Source organism: Drosophila gunungcola (genome assembly GCF_025200985.1).
Source record: "Drosophila gunungcola strain Sukarami chromosome 2L unlocalized genomic scaffold, Dgunungcola_SK_2 000008F, whole genome shotgun sequence".
Lineage (NCBI taxonomy): Eukaryota > Metazoa > Arthropoda > Insecta > Diptera > Drosophilidae > Drosophila > Drosophila gunungcola.
The window spans coordinates 2,751,150-2,776,044 of NW_026453163.1; the positions used below are offsets into that span (position 1 = coordinate 2,751,150).

Here is a 24,895-nt window from a genome sequence, read left to right on the forward strand (position 1 = left end):
ACTTTGGCATTGACAGTTAGCTGTCAGCGACGGAAATGCAATGCGCTTCTGTAACGGCAATTGCTGGAACAAGTACATATATATATATATTGCTCTGACCAACCAAGCATCTATCCATCAATCCATCCATCCATCAAACCATCCATCTCTCCAACAAGAACAACAGGTAGCGCATTTGTTCAGGCATAGCTGCCTGGGCGAAATAAAACTTGAGTGCTTTTGCCACCTTCTCCGCTTCGATCGATGACAAAGAGCGGAACACTTCCACTTCCCCACAATATAATGATCATCTTGTTTGGTTAGGGAAATTATCATATGGTTATGGTTGTGACTCCACTCACCTTCGACACAGCTCGGCGCTTTTATCCCACGAATGCTTGATATTGAAATATTTATAACAGCTTAAGCCGCGCAGTTCCCAGCCTGGAAAATAAAGCAAAAGAGTTTTGATATTAGACAAGGTTACAAATAAATATTAATGTTTTTGCTCTTAAACTGATGAAATTTATTCGAGTAAGGTGTTATAATTAAATTGTACATAAAGTTATTTACATGTTTAACGACACAGCAATACAAAAGTCAAACCAATTGATAATTGCACTTTCCCACAAATATAACATATATGTATATAAAGTGTGTACTGTCTAATAAATAGTGAATTAGATTGCCAGCGCGTTAAAATAAAAGTAACAACGCTTTAAGCTGAATGCAAAAAAAAATATAAATAAAAATAAATTTAAGTATAAAGTTTTTTAAAAATCCTTTTACTGCAATCACTATAACAATGGAATAAGTACAAATATTATTATTAAAAAGCATATTATTGATTTAAATCAAGAATTGGGAACTTTAATTTACCCACAACGGTAATATTAGCCATATGTGTGTTCGTTGCGACGAAAGCCGCTTAAAACCGCCAAGTTATTTCATGGAAATCAAGCTGTGCGCTCTTAATCATTTAACATCACCACCAACTGGGAAAGAAGTAGAGATGTGTGGTGACCCCAATCAGCATCTCAACTCGTTTTGCATAATTTATGTCCAGCACCTGATAACTTTCTGCATGTTGCGGCGATGAGAACAAGAATTCAAACAGCAAATCAACTGGTAATTAAGTGGTTGGGCCAACCGAGATTAGAGTTAAGATGTGGCCAGCACTCAACGGATCCGCGAATGGGCTGTGACGCTTTCGTTTTCCTCGGAATGCCAAGAGTTTTCCTGGTAAAATGGGAAAGTTGCGGGCAAAACTTGGACTCGGACCGCCTTGAAGTCAGCTTGATTGACAGCTTTCATTTAAAATCAAATCGACTAAAATATGCTGCGAAGCGCACTCACACACACTCTTTGTTTGCAATGAGCGAAACCAAAACAAAAAGCAAGAGTATCTAAACAATTTGCTGTTTTTACTATATGTGCAGACGCACGCGCTACCATTTAAAAGCCACAGGCAAAAGTAGTCGGCGAATGTGGTCTTTGGTTTTGGTGTTTTCTGTGGGTCGGCGAGTTGTTACAGATTTTCCCGACTGGCTTGGGGTGTCAAGGGGACTTTCACGATTTCCTCGTCCAATTGATCTTTGAATTCAATTGGATGAAAACAAGTATTGCTTTGGATGGAAAACAACGTCCTGTCGATTAGGCTTGGTCAATTAAAAATTGCATTTCTCATTTACCAAAGAAATCAAGGTGACTCTTTCTAAGCTATTTCAGTTTAATTGCCTTTTGGAAACGCTTGGAAATTGCAAATTAGCTGTGAAAACTCTATAATACATTAAGATGGAAAGTTAAAGATTAGCTAATGATTGACATTAATATATTATAGTTTTCCTTGACCATGTCCAACAGGAATTGGCTCATTCTCCTTTGAAAATAAGCCTGTTTACATTATGCAATTTAAGTTATTGAATTGATAAAGTTTGTCACTTAAATTTTACACCAACTTGTTGAGTTGGTACTTTCTGAAAGCCATGTTTTTCCGCAAAAGCGGATTTTAGGAGCCAAATCTTCGATCAGTCAGCTAGCCGCAAACCTATTTTACCACCGGTCCACCCAATTTACGAACTGTACAATTGCTGTGGCTTTTTTGTTTGCCTAACTGGTTGAGAGAACCGCTACATGCCGCACAATTTGTTCGAATTTATTTATTTGTTGCCCATTTACCGCAGCGCAATTTTGTATTAGCCATGCTTGAATGCCGAAATAACCGCAGCTAACTGTAAGGCGTTCCACTTAAAAAAGGGGGCGGCGAGGGCACTGGACATTTCTGGATCTCGATCTCTTTGGCCATCTTTCTGGGTTACCTAACATGCTTCAATGGAAATCTAAATCAGCACAGAAGCCGCGTGTAATTGTTTTTAATGGCTGCAGATAAATTCTCCCCCAACGGGCCGGCAGATACTTCTTTCTCCACCTTCTGGCCATGTCACCGTGACAGCCGAGAACTTGGGCAATTAAAGCCACGTAACTGCCAATTGGCTTCGGAAATTCTTTCGCTCTTCGACTTGGGTGCAGCCACAGCCACAGGCACAGAAAACTGGACAAGGTTAGCCGGTTTGGGGCCTTTCGACCCTCCTCCTCTTGGCCTTTGCATTCGCTCGCTCGTTGTTTGCTTGGTTTTATTGAATTGTGTGCCAGATACTTCGAATTCTTGCCAGGAAGTCTTGTTTTTAGCCAGCTTTTTGCGCCATTACCTATGCAAATGCTTGCTGCGTGACTTGGCCAAGTGATTCGCTCTGTCTTTCTCTCATTACCTCAGTCCGTCTCTTTCTGCCAGCTGAGTGCACCATTGCCTGATCATTGTCTATATATAATTTGCAGGGCAAACCTAGCGGTTGCAGCATACGAAAAGATCTTGTGAAAACAATACCAAATTAATAATGTGAGAATTTCTTACGTAAAAATCATATAGTGGTATATAGAGACGTGAGAATTTTAGATGCCTAGGTATATGCTCTATGCTTGTATCTAGGAAAGTTTACTTCTTGTCTTTATTCACTTTGTCAAAGTAATAACAATTCATTACACTAGCTAATTGGCTTTTTGTGGGTTAATTGTAAATCAGATTTCTTTTTTGCGCCAAAGTGTGAAAATTCTAATTTGCAGGTTTCTTTAAGTGAATAATAAAGTAATGAACTTTATTTTTAAGTTATAGCAAAACCTTTGGTAATAAAATAATTCATCTCCATCCTTTTTAAGCCTTAATTTCGTAATTGTTTAAAGGGTATATTTACGTTGATCTAATCTGGTTTGCTTGGGTACATGTACTTATTACCCAATTTCAGGCAAAATAAATATGTCATGCCCTGTTTTCAAAGTAACTCTTTCGAAACCTCTTTAGTGTTTTTTTTTTTTTGAAAAAAATAAGAAAAGTAAAATAAAAGAAAAAGTGAAACCATGCAATAAATCTTCTTTAGTGTGCTCATTTCATTAACCCCATTGCCAGCAGAGCAACCTGGAATCTTAGCCATTAAATCTCAACAAAAAACGGCTTTACAGAAGAATGAGATCTTAATTTCGGTGAGTGCGTAGAAAGCTTAAAAACCAGTCAAGGTAGGAGTTTAGATGTTCTTGGAAATTCTATTTTGTAACTCCTAAATTAGCTTTGATTGTATTTATTTCTCACTACTTCATCCTCATTTTGGTTCACACAGAAATCGGTGAGGTGAAAAAGTGTTGACTTCTCATAACGAAGCTCATAAGCCACCGACATATAACGTAAATTTGTTTAATTTGACTTGGGCGCACGCTTATTTCACGCTCTATGACTTACTAAATGCTTCAATATCATAAATAAAACTGCAAAACATACAGGCTTTACAAATAGGGTGGCAGCACATTGTCGCTCCTTCATAAATCACTTTGGGTACTCTAATCCAAGTGTGTGCCCGCCGACCCAGAAACTTCTATCAGCCAACCCGAATCGCCTTCGTTTTCTGCCAGTGTACGCTTGGATGGCGGCAGGAAAAGCCACAAAGAACACACCGACCAACAGACAGAGAGATGCTCATTCAATTAGCTTGAAACTCTTGGCAGCTCGGCAGCGTTTACTCAAGTGTGTCCGAAAATGTGGAATTCTCCGTTCTAAGTCTTCACGATCGACTACTATGCCCCATAGATTTAGCCACGTTTGTCAGTCTGCCAGCCGAGTCGGGTTGGTCATCATCAATTTGAGGCTCTTACCGTTAGGCGTGATTCTTAAGTGGCCGCCAATGGCCGATGGCGGTACAACTTCTGTTTGGGCCGGCGGTAAGTACGGAAATGGTGAAAATTAATTTATTTCAGACCAATGAAAATGGCCATTCGGATGACGGAAATATTTTTATTATTATTATCATTTTTAACAACAAAGGGTCAATTGAATCTAAATCTGGAAGTACTATAAAATTATGCCAACTATCATGTGTTGGACAAGACAATCAACTATTACTTTTACCTATTATTTCTAAAAAATTTCCAAAAATTTCTTTAATATATGTAACTATATATGTATCTATATCTAACTTGGAATTTCCCAAATCATCATCACAGTTTGCTTGACACTGAACACACATCTTTAACATCTGACAGATCAACTAAAAGCACAGCATCAGAGTTCCATTAGTTGAGTCATAAAGCAAAAACATATTTTCTGAGTCCACATTCATGTAGGCATCAGTGTAATAACATCGATCAATATGCAACGGCTAAGTGGAAGAAAAAAATTGCAACAACTAGCAAGAGTTTGGCCTATTTTTCGAGCCCGAGTGTGTGCAACCAAAATCAACCGACTGCACCTAAAACAAGTCACCGACACACAGACACCTGCATATGGAAAACTTGAGTGCGGTAAAAAATATTTAAAAAATAAAAGACTTAGGCAACGAACTTGTTTGGCTGTGCACAAGTGTTAATCAGCACAGCAAGCTGCAGCTTGTTCAGCTAGTTAAAAGATGGACTTGGATGGCTCGGAATCGGTGGCAGCAAGTGGCACAGCGGGCACAGGCAGGAGCCGAGGAGAAGTACACTGAGAGAAAAACCTTGACCGAAGACCAACACTTCTCCAATTTATTTATTTAACAAGAGTTATAAGCCAAATTATAAATTTCAGACTGATTATATTTTAAAAATGGTTTTGAAATCACATTAACGGCTTTAAAACATGAAAATTGGTTTAGATTCGTTTTGTTTTTAAACAAACTTTTGAATTTTCACAATCGCTGCACTAAAAATTTTCATATTAGTAATAAAAAGGTATAAATTCATTTTTATTGTTATATATCATGTATAAGATTAGACAATAAAATGGATCTACTTTTAATAAAACAATAGAGTTTTCATGTGGCAACCAAGGTTCAACTCTCGTTAAAGTTCCTTTTTTGTTGGTTTGTGTTAATATATTTTCAAGTTAATTTAAAGCAAAGATGATCAATCAATGTATTTTAAATTGCTTTTTTCCCTGTGCAGAGTTAGTCAGTCACAACGTCGGGCAAGTGAAAAAATAAGCGGCAACAACAGCTGCAGCGGCAGCGGAAAACCGTTAAGAAATCTTGTTTGTGTGGGGCCCAAGTCTGGAGTTGGAAATTCTTCATATGGAGTATTCTATATATGCTGTCATGGCATTCTACGAACCAGAGAACATGGTAATGGCGAGGAGAGAAACGAGTTTGGCATATGTAATAACCGTTATCGGCCACTTTGCGAGGTGGTGTAGGTGGCAAAGCCAAGTGAAAGGCTTCTGGGCCTTACTCCACCACCCGGCGACTCCCCCTTCTCATATTGATTGATTAGCTTGCTCATAACTTCCGTCATGTACACATTTTTTGCGTACTATTCGGCCTACTGAATTGTATTTCTGGTCAGAGTGGGTTTATTTTCCTTGCAGAGGGTATAGTAAATTTCGTCAGACGTTTGCAACGCAGTGAGGAAGGCGTTTTCGACCCTATAAGGTATATATGTTATATATGCTTGATCTGCATCACTAGTCTCTCAGTTTGAAAGCTATCTTCCTGAAATCGGTTTTTTTTTAATTGTTTTTTTAATATAGTTTATTGTTTGATATCTCAGAATTACCGCTTCAATTTTATTTAAGTCCGACGGCTGTATCATATAGCTCCCATTGGACCAACGGGAAAAATAAAAAAAAAAGTAATTACAATTTCGCTGTTTTCCATATGATTTGAACGTACTTCGAAATCGGACAACGATATCAGATAGCAGTCAATAATTAATCGAAAATCATCATAGCTTATAATTTTATAAATATTAAAATTATATAAAACAATATAAATATTGTAACATAATTATAGCCATAGCTGTAAGGGCATATAAACTTCGACTTGCCGAAGTTTACTACCTTTCTTGTTTTTTTTTTTTGGTTTTGTAGGTTTCGTTCAGTGCTAACTCGTTTAGCAGGTTGCTTATGGCTTTTGTAGATTTTGTCATTAGCCCAAGAATTTTTATAGCACATGCGATATATTTATGACACAAATATGGCTAAGCCTACACTGAGAGATAAGTAATCTTGCTTTAAAAGAAATAATCAATAAAATTTAATTTATTATGTTTTTCAAGTATGAAACATAAATTTCTCCTATACTTATCAAGCTAGAAAATGACTTAAGACTTTTATCTGCCTATCATCAGGGAAATTGTGTTCCTTAGCTTAATTTGTAATCTTAGAGATTACTCAAGACCCACCACTCATCGTAAGTCTACCACTTGAACTTTTAAAAAACAGCGTGAAATAAATAGTAATTGGTTGTGATAATTTGGCTCAGCTACGAATTCCTGGTGCATCTGCTAACCCTTTGTCTTTTCGTGTTCTTCAGTCACGTTGGCAACCGGAAATGGCTTACCATACCACGCTCCGATCAAAGGCAATCAATTACGCCATTAACAGCGCTTAGAACAGTCAAGACAGCAAATTCTTAAAGACATAATTGCCAGCTCGAAGCACACCCATTGGAGCACACAGACAAATCTGCTTAAAACCGCCTCGACTACAATTATATTCGCTTTTGATTTATGCGCAAAGTTTTGGTTTGGTTTTGGGGCCACACCTGCGTCCGCTGGCCACGCACGTGTTTCAAATGCAACTCAGAATTTATACTTCATTTTGGGCTGCTGGAGGTAAAGGAATATAGGCTTACTTACCATTTGGACACGAAAACGCCTCGTCGGCTCCGATTAAGTGTAGCAAATTCAAAAGCAGCAGCGACGACAGCAAAGCGGCCAGCCAATGTGAATTGGCTGCCGTCGATTGGTTCATTTTGAACCGATTTAATGCCCAGCTAAGCACGGTGTTTTGTTGCCAATCTGCAATCAGAAAAAGAGAAATAAATATCAACATCGATTTGAATACAATAATCCTGAGTAAAATAGTTAGCAACCTCGCCCAGGCCACAGAAAAATAAAACTAATAACAAAACTGGTAACCCAATTCACACCTCACTCGCACCCTCGGCCGATAAAAGGTAAAGATTAGCAAATTTATGTGCGGCTGACTCAAACTTTGACTACAGTGCGATCTGAGCACGTGTTCTTGCGGCCAATCGGTTTTAGAAAGTTTCTCGAGAAGTTCGTAAGCCACAAAGCTCGCGAAAGAATTTGCATATACTTAGATAATGAATAAAGCCATAAATAAAGCTAATATTTGTTTTAGTGCATTTGTTTTTATTTGAGAATGACATTTTTGGGAGGTGACTTTCACGGAGTGGATGGGGAAATACCTAATGTGCCAATACGAGTGTTTACGAAATTGAAAGCTTAAGCTTACGCTCTAAAGTATTAGTCATAAATACAAAATTTGTATTCAACCTCATAATAAATTAACCTTAACTACCCTTTGAATGAATCTTAAAAAGTACATATATGATCGCTTGTCGGACCCCAAAAATAATGGTGAGCCAAAGTCAAGAGTCAAAATCTGGGTTAGAAATGGCTATTATATAGACCAACCCAAAGTTTAAGGTTATTCCGATTTGCCTGTCATTATCACGATGGCGTCTGAACTTGTTTGCAGTCGTATGGTTTGTGTGTGTGACTTTTCATTCATATCCAAAGCTTAATAAAGTCTGGGGTGTCTGGGCGGGGTCTGTTCATGGGGCTTGCCCCCCTGCACCTTCCACCGCTCTGTAAACGGAGATCGAGGCGCAAGGTTGCCGTTATTGTCAAGTAATTATAGACTAGCTAACACAAGATGTACAGTTGCATGTTGATACAGTTTTTATTTGAATTCGAGTGCTAAATGAACTGGTTTCGGGGTGGAGGCTAGATGAGGCCGGTGTGAATAGCTTAAAAACTTTACTAAGCTACTTCTGCAATTTTCGTATTTCATAACATAACTTTCATGTTTGTTGCTTAAGTCTTTTGTTGGCCTACCTATTGAGATAAATATGCATTGCTGATTGACAAAGTGTAAATAAAGTGGTGTGTGTTTCTTAACTGCATTTGTAATGCAAAACCCCAACGCAACTCGCCCGGTCCAGACTCAGACCAGTCGCAAACCCAGTCCATTAACAGCTTCCGCAAATTGTCTCTGGGAGAAATCTCAATCTCGGCTTAAAATTTAGTCAAACGCGAAGGCAAACGCCCTGCCACATGTTTCATTTGCAATGAGATACACACCAACATCAACATCACAACAGCGAAACATTAGATAACTTGTTGCATGCGAATGAAAGGCTTAAGGCCCAAAAAAGAGTGTGAATAAAAGCCATTGAAAAGCGGCTTATAGCCAGACAGGTCTTGGCGGCTTTTATTGAAGGGGAGAAGACAACAAATATAATTTGCAAGTAAGCTTAGACTGCACGCACCACTCAGCGCTAATTAAGAAAAATAGCGAAGCCAACTCTTGTTTATGTTTATTTCTCTCGACGCTCAGAAATCATAATTAAAATACTAATATAAGCAAAAGGGCAATGAATTATGCAACGCGTTGTTTTCCCTCGCCTGGAGTTTTCTCACTCTGGAGTTGAAGCTCTGGCTCCTGCCTAAAAAGCCGCAAGCCGCATTTTTGTGCAATTAGTTGACTATGCGGTTTGGCCCAGAAAGCAACTTACAGCCGTCAAACAGCTAACTTGTTCGATGGCTAACGCTAACTGTGTTTGTGCCTGTGGCTGTTTATCAACTTGGCCAACAGCATGGGTGTTTTTGTGTGGGTGAGCCAAGTCGGCCCGAAGTCAACTCAGGTCTAGGCTGCGCCAGCAGTAGCGTTCAACGGAAGGCGCCAAAAATGATAGAGGTTTACCCAACATTTATTTACTCTGCTGTTTAATGAAGCGCACACACCAGGGAAAAGAGGGCGGGGACGTGGGCGTTGGTGGAGGCTTTGACCTAACCAAAACACCATTGTCACTAGCTGACTGTGAAATCTGTGAGTCCATTGAAGGCTAAACAGCATCACTCTTCACATTTGGCGTTTGATGAAGATTCACTTAATTTTAATATTTAGCTGTACAGTTAAGATAATAATTAAAGTAGTGGGAATATGCATAATTCCTTAAAATATTAATTTTTTTGTATAAAATTTCCTGAATATGATAACTAACTAAAGAGCAACATCAAAACTTCTGTCGATCAATTTTTATAAAATTCAAACACAATTGTAGGTATATTGGTATATAGTTTCCATTTAATTTTTGAATGTTTCCTTAATTTAAACTATGTTTCTGGAATTTAAACACAAGACTATAAATCGAAGTAAATGTGAATTTGTTTAAAAAACAACGAAGCTAACATTTATTTTTAATTATTTTTTCGATTATTCCTATGGCTTCTGTATGATATTTTCGGGCAATCTGACGGGTTTTATTTAAGTCCGAACGTGCACACAATTAATTTAAAATTAATTAATTTAAAAAAAATTAAGATTTGTCGTTCTTAACATACGATTTCATAAACTAAGATTTAATTAAACACAAATCGAACTACTGCAGCTACCTGCGATAAATAGTTAATGCGAAGTAGTTGATTTTAATCTTCTTGATTTGATTTAGCTATTTCCGGCAGATAACGATAACTAATTTAGGTTTTGATTTTAGTAGCGTGTCCAGTATTACAAAACTAAACTAAAAACGGGAAAAACGTCACAAAAAAAACAAGTACCATACTAATATCCAGGTTTTTGCTGTACCGGCTAAAACCTAATTAAATTAGATTTTGAGCGAAACAGAAAACATCCGAAGATGGGAAAGCAAAAGCAAAACAGAAAATATCTCAGGGGAGGGGAATTGGTTTTTTAAATATTTCAATTAAATAAAAGAAGAACTCATTTTAGTAAAAATTATTTCAGGGAACAGGCGAAAGAAAGAAATGTTGACATTACAACACGACTTTGGGTTAAAATATTGTAAAGATCTCCTCTGTTACTTAGCCTAAAAATAAAAGTTTTACTTAAATATAAATTATAATAATTTTGGTTCCTGATTTAAATAGAAAACTAATTATTCAAGGGACTAATTACTTAATTGCCGCCCGCGGTCAAAATAAAGCTCAATTAAAACTGTCAAGAGTCAACACCCTGGACAACGTTTTTTCAGCTATTATAATCTCCTCTAATGATGGTGGTACGAACGATGAGGTCAACGACGGGCTAGCAAACAATATTTTCAATTCTCCAGTGAACTGCAAAATGCAAACTGCAACCGATTACATTCGAGAAATGCAAATGTTGTCTTGGCTAATAATAAAAAAGTATTTAGCATGCAAATAGGCAAAAGACGACGAGAGTGAAAGGTCTGGACGCAGGGCTATTTGATTTAGTGCCTTGTTTTATCGCCCATTGATTTGGCTTTGATTTCGGTGAGTCTGTCTTTAGTTCGCCGCGTAGTTAAACAATCGTTTCGAAAGATTCACAAAAATTAGCATCAATATGGGTGGCGTGTGAAGACGTTTAGTGTGTACTGTCGTAACTCCCATGACTCCATGACCGCTTAAAGGTTGATTAAGCTGGAGATAGCTAATTAAAATTTTATTTAGTAACTGATTGGCCTGGGTGTGAGTACCAACAGAGCTTGAGGCGTGTGATATGATACATATCATGTATCATTCAAAATAATCGAGCGGTGTATATATACGCTGAAAACAAATGACTTGGGCAACGAACTTGACAGCCTCCGGCCAAGAGACCCACTCATCATCAGCCGCATAACGACCCGAGCCTTCACAGAGAACAAAAGAGTTGGGAAACCTACTATGAAAAACCTTTTCCATCCGCATCGAAGCTGTGGATTTCGCAATCGCTATCGAACGGAGGGGAATACTGCACCCGCAGAAGTGTGGAAAAGACTCATGGCTACGGCAGTCGCAATCAAAATTCAAATATTTTCTGGGCAAACATACTATACATACGTATGTACGTACATATGCCAAGCGAGTATCAACAAGAAAACGGAACGATCTGTGACCAAACCGGTTGCCGATGGCTCCGCATGCAGCCATTATTGATGACACCTTCGACATTTAGCCAGCCAACGGAGCAAAAACACAAGCAAAATCAAACCGCTTGCCTTAAAATGATGACTAAGTTGAGCAAATGGTAAAAGTCAAACGGGGTACATAATTTCTGGTGAACTTTTTGTGCCGCCGGTTTTCGATTCTGGTGATTGGAAATGCAGCTGCTGCCGGTTTGTTTGCCTTTTAGAGACAGCTTTTAAGATTTCCATTTCCATTTCGCATTGGCCACCATCTTCTTCACACGGGCCCACTGTTTTCCACCAAGGCAAAGTCTGGGACTTTCACTTGCGCACTTGTCTGGGGAGCATTTTCAGTGTTTTTCGTTGCTGGTTTTCCTTTTGTTTTCGTGTTTTCTTCGCCTATGCCAATATTGGCCACACAAATCGATGTTGGCCAACGGAGAGGCGGGCGGCACGTTTCCAGTTTTTGTAGCTGCCCAACTAATGACCAAATATTATTTTACTTTGATTTCTTTTGGCCCGAAGGTCAATTGCTTTTTACCATTTCTTACAAATCGAGTTAGTTTTTCGGTGTCAGTTGGTTGTTGGCGTGTCCGAGGCAGAAGAGGAAATCGTCGAGGAGAAACCAGGGCAGTAAACGAAGATCAAATGCAAATTACAGAAGATGTCGTTAAATGAAACGAATGATGGTTGTTTGAGTACCAATTGAGATCAGTTAGAGAAGCATTTATCTTGTGGCTAGCAATTAGGCTGAGTAGACCAATCCAGACTAGACAGCTTGATAATAAATAAATGCAGCATTGGTTTCATTGCATTTAATTGAATCTTTTATATGAGAAATCAAAGAAAACGGCCGACGTGCTTTTTAAATCGATTGAGTTGGACTTTGATAAGCTTAACGAAATGGTTGACAATCTCTTAATCCATCACTGGTAGTCACTTTGATTCAAGCTGAGTGCTTGTATTACAATAAGCTAACTTGATTATAGTGTACTTAATGTAGTATTATTGTTGTTTGCCATTATATGTGTTTAATTTTTACTTAATAAATCCCTTTTTTAATGAATGTTATTTATAAATTATAGTTCTGTTTTGTGATAACAGGTCCCGTGCTCTTTGTTCTCGAATCAGATTCACTCTCATCGGGCTTAAGCATTCCATAATCCAGTAAACCGTTGTGGGGCTTACTTCGTGTACCACAAACAGCATGGTCATAAGGAAAGGGGAAAAGGGACACTGAGAAGAAACCAGATATTTATGTAAATTGTGGTTCTTTCGGGCTTCGAGATTTCTTTTCCCCCTCGCAGCTACGATATTGATCTTTTGGCTCAACATAAAAATGTGTGTTTAATTTCGACGGCAGGTAGCCCAAGCCGCGGGGAACAGAGCTTGAGGAGCTCAGCGAGCTCAGCGAGAAAAACCAGCTGGGCAGCTGTCCGATCGGAGGAGGGACCCAATGAACTAGTTTCTACGAGTGCCTTGGAATTTGGGTTACATGAATTGTTCGTGGCCAAAGCTGCGGCCAACCCAATCTATCGGTCAAGAAAATAAATCGTTTAATGAGCTATGAAGGGCTATGCTGTGGTAAATTCATTGGTCACCTAATGTTATTGGCAAGCAGTAATAAACTAGTTTAATTTTCTCATCGAAGCAGCATTTGCTGCAGGCTGTTTCCCTCGACGAAAGCCAGGCAACTGAAACTTTTCACCATCCGCATATTTGTATCTATCTTTTTCGGGTTACTTGCCACCGCCAACAGCAAAACTTTGCAACTTCGGCAGCAAAAACATTCATTTGTTTTCATGTACAGCCCGAGCCGTCGAAAGCTGGGCACAAAATGGTCAAGTGATTTCCACTGGCCAGCACTTTCACAAGCTGAAAAAGCCAAGAAGCGGGCGATGAAGGCAATTAATATTTAATTCGTATATAGACAAGGAAAAGTTTTGCTTTTCCATTGCCGCAGGCTGAACATTTTGTAATTGAAACTAAGTGAAGAAGTCCAAGTCGCATCACCGCAAAAACACAGGTACTCCCACCGAAATACCAAAATGAAGTCAGACAGAAAGCAACAACAGGTTTTCAAAAACAACATCAACTAGGGAATGATGACTCGCCTGCGATATCAAAAAATGAATGAATAAATTATATCACCAAAAACAACAACCTGTAGAAAATTAAAAACATTCAAAGAAACTGTATTATTATATATTCAAGATTTAATTTAGCTATGAATTTAGTAAAATATAAAGAAATTATATCAATATATTCAATAAAATTGTAAGGAAAAATACAAATTTTTTATTTAAGTTAAAAATAATAAAACCTTTAAATCTTGTTCAAAATAAACGAACCTCAAGGTTTATTTTGGCTTAAAGTTAGATAAAATATAAAGAAATTATATCTGCAAGAAAAAAAGAGCAGGTTTTACTAGCAACTCCAAGAAATTTCAAAAAATTCAATAAAATTGTAATGATAAATATAAATTTTATATTTCGGTTATTTAAACGCTTTTATCCTCCACAAGTACACGAGCGTCAAGATTAAAGTTGGCCAAAAATGCGATAAAACAAAAATGCACAAGAGAAGTTATTTTTAAAACAAAAACACTATTTGAACATAGAATTTGAAGCTTAAAACCCAATCCACAATCCCCAAGAGTATCAGCATAAGTTTTTACATTTCTAGCTTTAATTGGCAGCGCTTTTTTAAAACCAGAGACTTTAGCTGCGTGGCTCGAAGATGAGCAGCCGTCAAGAATGCAGCCAAAAAGGCAAGGCGGCCAAGCCAAAACAGGTTAATGTAAGTGTGCACACCAAAGTCAAGAGTCAGACAGTCTGCCCAAAAGTCAGTTGGGGGATCATTGTGTTTGGGTGTGTATGCGGTGCGAGGCAGCCATGTGAATTCTGGGTTCGAGATTCGGCAGCTCGGAATCGCAGATAGTCCCGAAAGTGAATGGAGGAGCTTGGGAGAATTGCAAGCTAGAAGATGAAGCTAGATAACTTGGCTCGATTATAAGTACAACTGCGCTGGGCATTTCTACAGTTCCGCTCACCTCGCTCACCTCGCTAAGCTCGATCGCTTTTTCTATTTTTAACAATTGTCGACAATGACAGCGTCAAATCTTTTCTGTTTTTCTCCGCTTTTTCCCGGCAAGTGAGCTCCACTTTTCCACACAATTCTCACAATTAAAAACATAAGCAGAAACTGAAGACGCACAGAAAGAGGGAGCTGGAGATGGAAAAATAAAGAAAATTTGTGGCAATTGTAACTAATCGACCAGCGATGTCAGATGGCTGATGGCGCCGTGAAAGCGCCCACCCTGCAAGACTTATGAAATTGTCAACTGCTTTTCAACATGATTAAGCTGCTTTTTGCCGCCGAGAAGTAGAGAGCGCAGAGATGACCATTAATTCGCTTTTAGAATGAGTTGGGTATTCGTCGGCACTTTCACTGCCGCTGAGACGGAAGTTGAGAATTTAAAAATAACAAAATTGAAAATTGAAAATCAAGATGCTCAAAAACGAAAACTTTCGTTACCGGGAAAAAGTTGTTGACTAGAAAATTGTTAACCCAATCAAATTGCTATAATTATTTAATGATTTGATGGACGCCAGACATGCAGGGAATAGCCATCGTTCTCCCCAAATAAGTTACTCGCATGTCGGCCCAGATCTTAGTCCGGATCAGCTCACTGATGGATCTCTCTGAAGATTAACGCAGACCACTCCCTGGCATTCCTTTCTTTTAATGGCCAACCGACACTTGATATGTGGCAGGAGATTTGTCATTCATGTGAACAAGCCCGAGGACCCATCTTCTCTTAGCTAGATAAAGAATGCATTTTTTCCTCTAATTTCATCTGACTTCTCGCACTTTCGGTATAGTTTTGAAAATGTGTCGATTTTAAATCTTTACCTGTGATTGAGGCGAGCATTCACATTGTTATTGTGTTTTTAGGGTGTGTTTGCGTGTATCTACCTGCCGATTCTTTGCCATCAGCAGCCAATTATTGACCTTCAAAAAAGGTCTAGGAATTAAATATTTTACTCGTCGTACCCAACATAATAGATGACTTTCTGGCGTTTCTTTCAGGAGTTTAATCCTGTGAAACGGGGGATTAGATAAATTGTTTACCCTACGAATACGCAACTTTGAGTGAAGAAAATTTGTAAAACAATTGAGACAAATGTTGTTATTTAGCTCCTTATATGTTCTTTAAGAAAGGTTTTGGAAAGCCCAAAGCTACACTTGACAATAAACAAAAGACTTAAGCAACAAGCTTGCACTCACTACTGGAGTTTGCCACCCCCATTTAACGCTTAACACGAATCTGGCAAACACTTCCGTTTAGAAGCTCTGAGCCAAATACCAATATACAAATTATGACTAAGTCAAAGCGACTTTAGCCACTAAGCACGCGCTAAAACAAGTTTTTCTTGTTTCGATACTTTTTGCCAAGCCATGGAGATGACTTAAGTAGAACTCATCTCTCTAGAGATTCCTTAATCATGGCACGAATTTCAATAAAGAAACGAGTTTGTTTATATTTGCCAAATAGCTTTGCCAAAAATGAGCAAAGAAATAAAGAGCATTCTAGTGCGTTGTTTGCAGATGTGATGAGGTTTTTGTGCTGGTCTTGTACGTCATTTGTTCTGCTTTTCACTTTGAGTTGAGTGAAATTTTTACCACTTCTATGGTTGTTTCGGTTTCTGTTATTAGGCAACAACAACAGCGCACAGAGTGCGTCTTGAAATTGAGGTTAACTGTTTGGGTAGCTCTCGCTTTTCGTCTTTTCGAGGGGTTCGGGGATTACGGGGGCTACGGGGAAGCCGACTTGGCCTTTATTGAATGAATGTGACAACAAAGGCGAGTCAGACACGGCCGACAGACAATCGAAGCTTTTTTAGGTTTTGTTTAATAGAAAGTAAAAGAAATTGTTCTTATTGTTGCCGGGTTGTGCTACTTTTTATGGGTAAGTGGGAATCTATATTGAAGTCTTTATATGGCCTATAGCATAACCACACTCGCTACGGCGATTGTTTGCTCAATCAATGGAATCAATCAATTATTTAAACACAATTAAAGCGAAGTTTAATTGCAAATTGTTGGATAAAACGAAAGCATGGCATTGTTTATGGCTGTATATGCAGATATATATACAATCGAATATTTGCGCAATGACTGAAGCCAAAATAGGCGTGGCTTGAAATGGGTTTTTATTCATTATTGCTTATTGAATGATAGTGTAAATCTATTTTCTAGTGTTGGCATGTAGTGATGTCAGCTAAAAGGCAGAAGAACATAACGTCATCTACAGATCGGAGGCTAGGTGTTTTACCAACCAATGTTGGTGGTTATTTTGCAGTCCAAGTTTTTTCCCATTCCCTCTCTTTTCCGGCTTATTCGCCGCCATTTCAATATGCAACTCACCTTTTATATATGCAGCTGGAGCTATAAATATAACCACTATATGGGTTCGATATGTATCGTTCACGTATGCTCAGTATTCCGATTTATGTGGCATGTCAGCTGGTTATCCTTGAGCTCAACAAAAGCGACAACAACGACGTTTTTTTCCCTTTCCCGACAACGGCGGTGTCAGTTTTTTATGGCAACTTTTTGATGCTTTTTCTTTTTATTAATTTATACTTTTTAATGGGCAAGGCCAGTGTTGCACTGCAGGGAGATATTTAATTTGGTTAATTTTAAAGAAAAAGCAAAGCTAAAAGAAAACGCGTCACATAAATGTTATTTATTATCGGTTCGGCCTGTCCTACTATCTATAGTTTGTATAATGGGGCTGGGTCTGTTTAATTATGCATGCCGTGAAAGATCCGAAACCAGTCAACCCAAGAATTCTGGTCTCAAGTCGGAGCACGTCTTCGAAAAGCGATGGGAACATTTGGGTTTCAAGCTCACCAAAATGTTCGAAGAAATATTTATGTTAATTAGGTGAAAATCTGGTGAGGATGGGCTTTTAAGAATTTCTATTTCAGATTTTTGTTCTTCGAAACAAATGACTTAAGCCACAAACTTTTGGTAAGTGAATACTTGAGCTGCCAAACTCAAGCTGGCTGTTGGCCAAACTTTAACCACAAGACTGCAATTTCACAGCCCTTTTATTTTTCGGTAACTTTTGTGGTTCCTTCTGGCCGCACCATTTCTTTGGGCATTGCGCAAAGCACTTGGTGGCCAGTGTTGCTTCTTTTCCCGTGTGTTTGTTATTCCTACGCGGGTAATGGGAGCGTAAATGCGCAGCTGGCGTGCGAAGTGAGTACCAGAGTGTATTACTCCCCTTGGATGGACTACTTACTCACACAGGTACTCGACTTGGCGGTAGTCTAACGTCAGTTAACAAAGTAAAGTGCAAAAGGCACAGACAAGTTAATGGACTGGTAAAAACCGAACCGCTCACAATAAAGAGAAGCAAAGAAACTAAGGAGAACGAATTATGCTAGAAGTTCAACTAACTTGGTTGGTTAAAAACAACATAAAAGCATAATAGCGGCATAGCTCTGAAGAAGAAATACTGTTCCAGTTAAAGTGGAGCTCCTTTTTTTGTAAAAAAAATCTTCGGCTTGAGTTTGGATATTATTTTTAAAAAAATCTTAAATATTCATGCATTAATTTCTGGTTTTTATTGTTATTTGTTTATGCACTGATTTTGTAGGATTGTCCACTACACTTTTTACAAAATGTAAAATTCCTTTTATTTTCTTTGGCTGCAATGTAATCGTCAATTTCCTCATAAGACACACACGATCCAAGCACGCGCCTCCATTAAAATGCACAGAAATCCTTTTTTCGCTAGCCAGCAAACAAACACGAACACAAAATCAAACACATTGCTGCGCAAAACAATCGAATAAAATCCAGTTTCCAGCCAAATACATTCATAGACTGCACAAGCACTTATAGTTAGGACACAAAGAGGTCTGAAAACCCGAGGAGCGTTTACTGTACCATGCCACACGAAGGCCAAACTCAGACTGAAACTTGTTCACCAAACTCAGCGCGGCCTGCACCTGAAGCTGAAGTTTCAGTCCACGCACACAGAGACCACAAGACACGACAGCAGAAAGCAAAAAGCAAGAAGGTAAGAAAAAGGCGAGGAGCAGGCCAGAAAAGATAGGTTTGGGTATAGGTATTGGTATAGGTACAGGTATAGGTATAGGTATAGGTATAGGTATAGGTATTGGTAGAAATGCGAGACTGGTGAGGAAAATGAAACAGCTCGACGTGCCCGTTTTACAGATTTTCCTATGGCCGCTCGTTTCTTGCCTTCTCAGACGGCTTCTTAACGGCTTTCGTTTCGATTCGTTTCGTTCGTTGGCTCACACTCACTCACAGAAACCCAGTCGGATCGATACATACACTTGTCTAGAGGTTGGGTTCGCCGCAGCCTCTGAACGTCCACTACGCGCCACAGTCGAAGGCAAACTGAAGCCCCGAAAGCTTCGGCTTTCTTAGGTTTCTATATGGGTTTTAGCGGCTGGTGAGCCGGCATGCCGATCGTCGTTCGCCGCCGTTGGATTCGGCTGAAAAGACGGCCTGGAGTTTTAGCCGGCAGTGCGAATTCGCCGCAGAAACTCTACCTAGCCAAATACGTGGGCTGCATTGTCTCGACAGGATTAGCCGTGCCGTCCTTGTTTCCTGGGAAATTTCAGTCAGTTGCCCGGGACATGTGAAGACGACTGTGGGTTTTACCCTCCCACCGGTTTTCGGTTGCTAACTGTTTTCAAACATTGCCGCGTAACGGAAGCCGAATCCTACAAAGTGTAACGAATAACTCAAGTAACGTACTTGCTAAAAGGGTTCACCCGCAAAATAGAGTGGGCCATAAAAGAGGGATTATTACTCATACCCCTTGTAAGTCTTTGAAACAGGCCTTTCTTCACTCATTTTTTTTTTAATTACCCATTCTACCCCTCACGGAGCCATAAACTATGCAAGACGTGCGAAATGCCAAACGGAAGCGAAATCTATTGATGGCTAACGAAAGACTTAAGCAACGAACCCTTTATAAGGTTAGATGTTCGCACATTAAATTTTTATGAGTTAAATAAATCCATATTATTGCAGAGTTTTGAGCTACTAAAGGTGTGTTTTACGCATCTTCTAAGTTTGCTCTTTTTAGTGAAATAAAAGGACTATAATTCCTAAACACCAAACTAAAAGGATTCCAAAAACAACCCTTATCAAAGAGTCAAGGGGAAATGGAGTAAGCCATTAAATTAAGATTTCTTAGTCATTAAATTCTTCCGTTTGGAATCCATTTATATCGTCTTCTTTTAATGGCTACGAAGGTTGTACTGACCTTGTTTTAATCAGTTTTCCTTCTCTTTGTATTGATTTTTCCCATAAGCCGAATAACTAACAAATGGGATTTGTAAGTAAAACTTATAATTATTAATTATGGAACGACCAATACAGATCGAGTGCTCTTACTAATTTTGTATGTACAATACATTTTTAATACAAATCGGAACAATATATTAATTTTTTGTTTTTTATTTTTACAAAAATGCTTGACCTTGAGCTGGCAATACATATAAATAAAATTTTTAATTTATCAATAAAAATGTTTATTATATGATGTCCTTTATATTTTACCTCATATTTTTAAATATTAAAAGCATGATACAGAAAAATTACCTGTTTCTTGTTGAAACATAAATCAGGCTTAAAGATAAAGTTCACACAATCAGAAAATAAATTAATATAATTACGGGGTAAGCGGTTCAACTAGACTTCCTCCAAGCCATCTTTATGGGGTTAATTTGTCTTGCTTTTCAAAACAACAAATCATCATTTTATGAGTATTATTAAAAATGTTGTTTAGGAGTAAAGGGCAACAAGAGAGGAAACACTTTAATGACTTCTAAAGTATGTTCCGTTTTCTGTTTCAATGTTTTGGAAAATAATTACAGTATCTCCAACTTAGACCATCCTTTCTTGCCTCTGCAGTCCAATATTTAAATTAAAGACAATTCCCCTCCTTAGACGGAAACGTAGACAATTGCCAACCAATTGAAGACAATCAGACAATTGATAAAATCAGAAGGTTTAGCCAGCAGAACGGAAGTGCCATATGGGGCGCGCACTTAAATATTCCGGCAAACGCATGAGGGTTTCGGTCCGACTTTAGATTCTGGGCCGTGCCTAGCCAAATTTGGCCGGAGAAAGTCTTGACATTTCCATCAGAATAATGTTGTATTCGATTTCCTAAAAACACTTCAGCAGCTACTTACATCAAAATACCGAAAATGCCATTTGGTCGAGACGATACGCACAAAGATTTCAAGGAACTCAAAAAAATTCCAAAGAGTAGTAACAAACACCTATATATTGGCATTATGGGCACTGTCATACCTGGCATTCTTTTAGGCGGCTATATAGGCAAGAAGTTTGCCCAATTTCTCGAAGTATTCGATCTATATACGCCCGATATCGTGGACGATGATGAATAGAACAACCGTGGCACAGATTGATCTCCGACATGGAAACCAAAAGAATTTGGATCAAGCATGAGCACATCCTGTTCGTATGTATGCTAATGGGCCGCATAAAACAGGCCAAACGGGATGCTAGGAAAAGAGATCATAACATCAACATCAACAGCCCAAACCGGTAACCCAAACAAATCGGAGCAATAACTCCAGCAATCAGTTGTATCATAATTATTCAACCAATTTTAAGCAGTGAATGTATTTCTGCATCACAAGTTTTTAATAAATTCATAAATGAATACATTCATTTTCTCACTTTTAAAGTATTAAACACCTTTAACACAACTGAAGTGTATATATATTTAAATGCCTAACATTCTTACATTTAAATTAACATTTTCGGTAAATGTACATTTAGCCCTCTTAATTTAATTTAATATTTTTATATCTCAAGCATTTCAAGTATTTGCTATATAATTCGACCGTAGAGAAAAGTAATTTCGTCTACTTTTTTAAATATATTTTCTTTTAATTGTGACACGATTACCCAGAACAGAAATTAGTTAGCAGTCTGCATACATATGTAGAGCATGAATTAAATTTTGAATTGCAGATTTGGTCAACGCCAGACTTTAATTGCACATAGTTGGTGTGGAAGAATGTGTGTTGCTCAAAGAAAATATTTTCGCTTGTGGCGAACATTGAGAGCGAAAACAATCAAAATGTAATTTATACTTCATTATTTAAAAATACAAGTAGTTTTCTACCTTTCAATTGAGAATGTATTTTCGATGAGGTTTGCTAATTTTTTTAAAGAAATTTTAATGTGAAAATATGGGTAATTCTGAAATAAAAATCCCAAAAATCTACCCCCTAAAGTTTTAATCCGATCAACATACAATTTTTAAAGTAATTTTTGATGTTATAATTGAGCAGAAAATTGTTGCGAAAATAAAACCAAAATTGGCTGAATACAAATGTTCTTATATAAAGATAACTAGAACAAATTACTTGGTAAAAATTACAAGTTTTTGTGGGAGTATTTTAAAAGCTTTGACAATGGTGCTGAATGCAGGCATTCTACCCAAATCCCGTTGCAATATTTTGTGTCCTTTGCCTAAGCTTAAATATGTAATTTCAGCCAATTTTGTCACAACAGGAAAGGATACATCGTCTGTCACTTTTGATAAGTTTACTTTCTATTGCAAGCTGTTTTTAAGTCGAAAGAGGCCGGGTCGGAAAAATTGAAAAAATAAATAAAAACAAATTAAAACTTTGCTGTTTTTCAATTAATACGAATAAAAATCAAGTTATAGTACTGAATTTCTTTTTTATAATTACGGTTTTTATTTTATTATTATTTTGTTGTTTAATTCTTTCTTTCTAGCGCTAACAGTATTTATTTAGTCACATAGACAATATTAGCATATTGAAAGCCTATTTCTTAAAATATGTTAGCCTAATACATTTAAAAACAAGAAAGGAAGCAAACTTCGGCAAGCCGAAGTTTATATACCCTTGCAGCTATTGCAAGAATTAAATATTTTTGAAAACATTAAAATTATGATTTACTTGCGTATATGTCTAAAAACATTGAAGCAATGATGATTTGCAGCTCAATTATTAGGTAGTTATTTTATATAATTTTATTATTTCTATGGGAGCTATATGATATAGTCGTCCGATCCGGCTCGTTCCGACTTATATACTACCTGCAATAGAAAGACAACTTTTGGGAAAGTTTCTTGCAGATAGCTTAAAAACTGAGAGACTAGTTTGCATATAAACGGACGGACAGACGGACGGACAGATGGACATGGCTAGATCAACTTTACTAGTGATGCCGATCAAGAATATATATACTTTATAGGGTCGGAAACGTCTCCTTCACTGCGTTGCAAACTTCTGACTGAAATTATAATACCCTCTGCAAGGGTATAATAATTGATTCGCTTTGCGATCAAAAATTCAGAGATAATATATATAACATATTTTATCTCAAGTATGCCACTGCTTAGTAATAATTTGTAGGACCATAGTTGCATTGTATATATTGGAAATTACATAGTTGATAACTTTATAAAAGGAAAAAAAATCCCCTAATCGAATTCAAATTGTAACTGTAACTTGTAAAATTACCCATCCCTGGGTGTGACCATAAAGAAAAAATACCAAAAAATGTACTACTCGACGAGTGCAGTATATAAATGCTAAAACTATCCCAACAGCTGATCACCCCGAAAAAAAATAAACAAATGTTGATAGTGGGAGAAATGAATTAAACGCCAGGCTGCTGCCAAAACCGAAAAGAGTCAAAGTCGTTCGTCGGAAAATCACTAATATTTGGAGAAAAATGTGGCTGGCAGGAAACCTGCTTGGAGGATCCATAGCCCGTACATCCGGTCGCTTGTTGCACCTCAAACGCAGGGAGGTGTACATGGTGAGTCCGAGACTCCTAAGATCTTTCGTTGTTCGCCCGTTACGCAATGTCCCCCCAAATACCATCGCCAGGAATGCTTTCGCATACTGGGCGTGCACGAGACGGCGGATCAGAACACGGTGCGCCACGCCTACTTGGATCTGGTGAAGCGGGTGCATCCGGACTCGGGAACCGAGGAGGCCAGTGCCGAGCGCTTCCAGCAGGTGGACGAGGCCTTCAGGGTGCTGCAGGAGAAGTTCGCCAAGGGCAGACGCAACATCCAGGAGGACGAGGAGGAGGCCCTGGAGTTCGACATCAGGCACACGGCGCCGCAGCACCGCCAGTATCTGTCCAACGAGGGCATCGGCATGGGCACTCCCTTCCAGCGCCAGAAGCAGTACCAGCAGGTGCGCGCCATGAAGGCCCAGGAGCGCGTCCTCGAGCACCGCATCGACAAGGCGGCGGCTGGGGAGAAAACCCTGATGTCCAAGGGCGGCGGCGGCGGCCACTTTCGCAGACACGCCATCAAGACCAAGTACGGCATCGACCGGGTGGTCGAGGATCTCATCCAGGAGGCCATGTCCAAGGGAGACTTCAACAACCTCAACGGGGCCGGCAAGCCGCTGTCCTCGACCCAATCGCAGAATCCCTACCTGGACTTCACCACCCACAAGCTGAACAAGATTATGCTGGACAATGGATTCACGCCGGAGTGGATCAGCCTGGGCAAGGACATTAGGGATGCGGTTGCCCAGCTGAAGCACAAGCTGCGTCAGGAGCGCATCTTCTACGGTGAGTGGCCTCTGGAGCGCTCCGAGGAGTTGTCCGCCTGGCAGAGCTTCACCAAGCAGCACCAGGAGGATGTCCAGCAGCTGAACAAAACGATCGACAAGTACAACCTGATAGTGCCCATCCTGGAGAACCAGTTCTTTCGACTGCACCTTGAGAAGATGGCCGAGTCCGTATTCAAGGATCCGGAGTTGCAGCGCAACGTAGTCAGACCCGAAGTAAAGGCCAAAGCCAGGAGCCATGTGGAGAGTGAGGGGAGTACGAGTACCAGTCTATTTTCCCTAATCAGCAAACTATTGTAATGGCAAATGGGTGATCGATATGTGTGTGATACTAGTTTCAAGCGTAGAGAAATGATAAATAAATTTGTGATAAGATTATATCTCATCAATTTTGTATTGATAAGGGAAAATTAAGCAATAGTTGTAGTGATTTATGTTGTAAAATAATAATCTAGAGATTGATCTGTACTTGAATTTTTAAGAACATTTTAATTAAATTTTGTTTTTTAAATTTTATGAAATGTTTTGAATAAAAAAGGGTAATGGTTTTTTAGAGAAACAAGCACTAGTCAAAATGTCTTACATTATGTATTTAGATTTAAATGTATTTGTATCCAAGTTTACAATGTTTCTTACTGGGCTTCTAATTACGCTTTGCATTGTGAAAAAATTCTTATATTTTAAAATTAATGGAGTATTTATTTACAGTTGCGTATGGAGCAAACGAGAAAATGCTGATTTTTAATTAATTAATTAATTGTTTGGTGAAAATAATTTTATGCAAAAAGTTCACGTCCCTTAATTTGTGAAAAAATTTTTATATTTTAAAATTAATGGAGTAGTTTT

General features: G+C 38.5%; 3 protein-coding genes across 6 annotated transcripts in view; 2 read left to right on the top strand and 1 right to left on the bottom strand.

The window, feature by feature from the left end:
* LOC128253459 (uncharacterized) overlaps positions 1 to 18,840 on the bottom strand; it is a 39,073-nt gene extending 20,233 nt beyond the window's left edge. For 2 of the 4 annotated variants that reach the window (XM_052981864.1, XM_052981860.1), the window contains exons 1-4: positions 18,765 to 18,840; positions 16,821 to 17,066; positions 7,129 to 7,290; positions 342 to 423 (exon numbers count right to left, since the gene is read on the bottom strand). In XM_052981864.1, the coding sequence (XP_052837824.1) occupies positions 342 to 423; positions 7,129 to 7,243 (197 nt within the window). In that variant the 5' untranslated portion in view covers positions 7,244 to 7,290; positions 16,821 to 17,066; positions 18,765 to 18,840. Of the gene's footprint in view, positions 1 to 341; positions 424 to 7,128; positions 7,291 to 16,820; positions 17,067 to 18,353; positions 18,426 to 18,764 lie in introns of those variants that run through there. The other 2 variants (XM_052981861.1, XM_052981863.1) reach the window with 2 other exon arrangements.
* Positions 18,841 to 20,656: 1,816 nt separating this feature from the next.
* LOC128253266 (uncharacterized) lies at positions 20,657 to 21,138 on the top strand. Its single transcript, XM_052981529.1, has one exon. It carries the CDS (start codon positions 20,657 to 20,659, stop codon positions 20,858 to 20,860), a length of 204 nt encoding a protein of 67 aa, XP_052837489.1. The 3' UTR covers positions 20,861 to 21,138.
* LOC128253264 (dnaJ homolog subfamily C member 28) lies at positions 20,899 to 24,773 on the top strand. The gene is made up of 3 exons (XM_052981526.1): positions 20,899 to 21,020; positions 23,068 to 23,279; positions 23,351 to 24,773. Exons 2-3 carry the CDS (start codon positions 23,193 to 23,195, stop codon positions 24,347 to 24,349), a joined length of 1,086 nt encoding a protein of 361 aa, XP_052837486.1. The 5' UTR covers positions 20,899 to 21,020; positions 23,068 to 23,192; the 3' UTR covers positions 24,350 to 24,773.
* Positions 24,774 to 24,895: the final 122 nt, after the last annotated feature.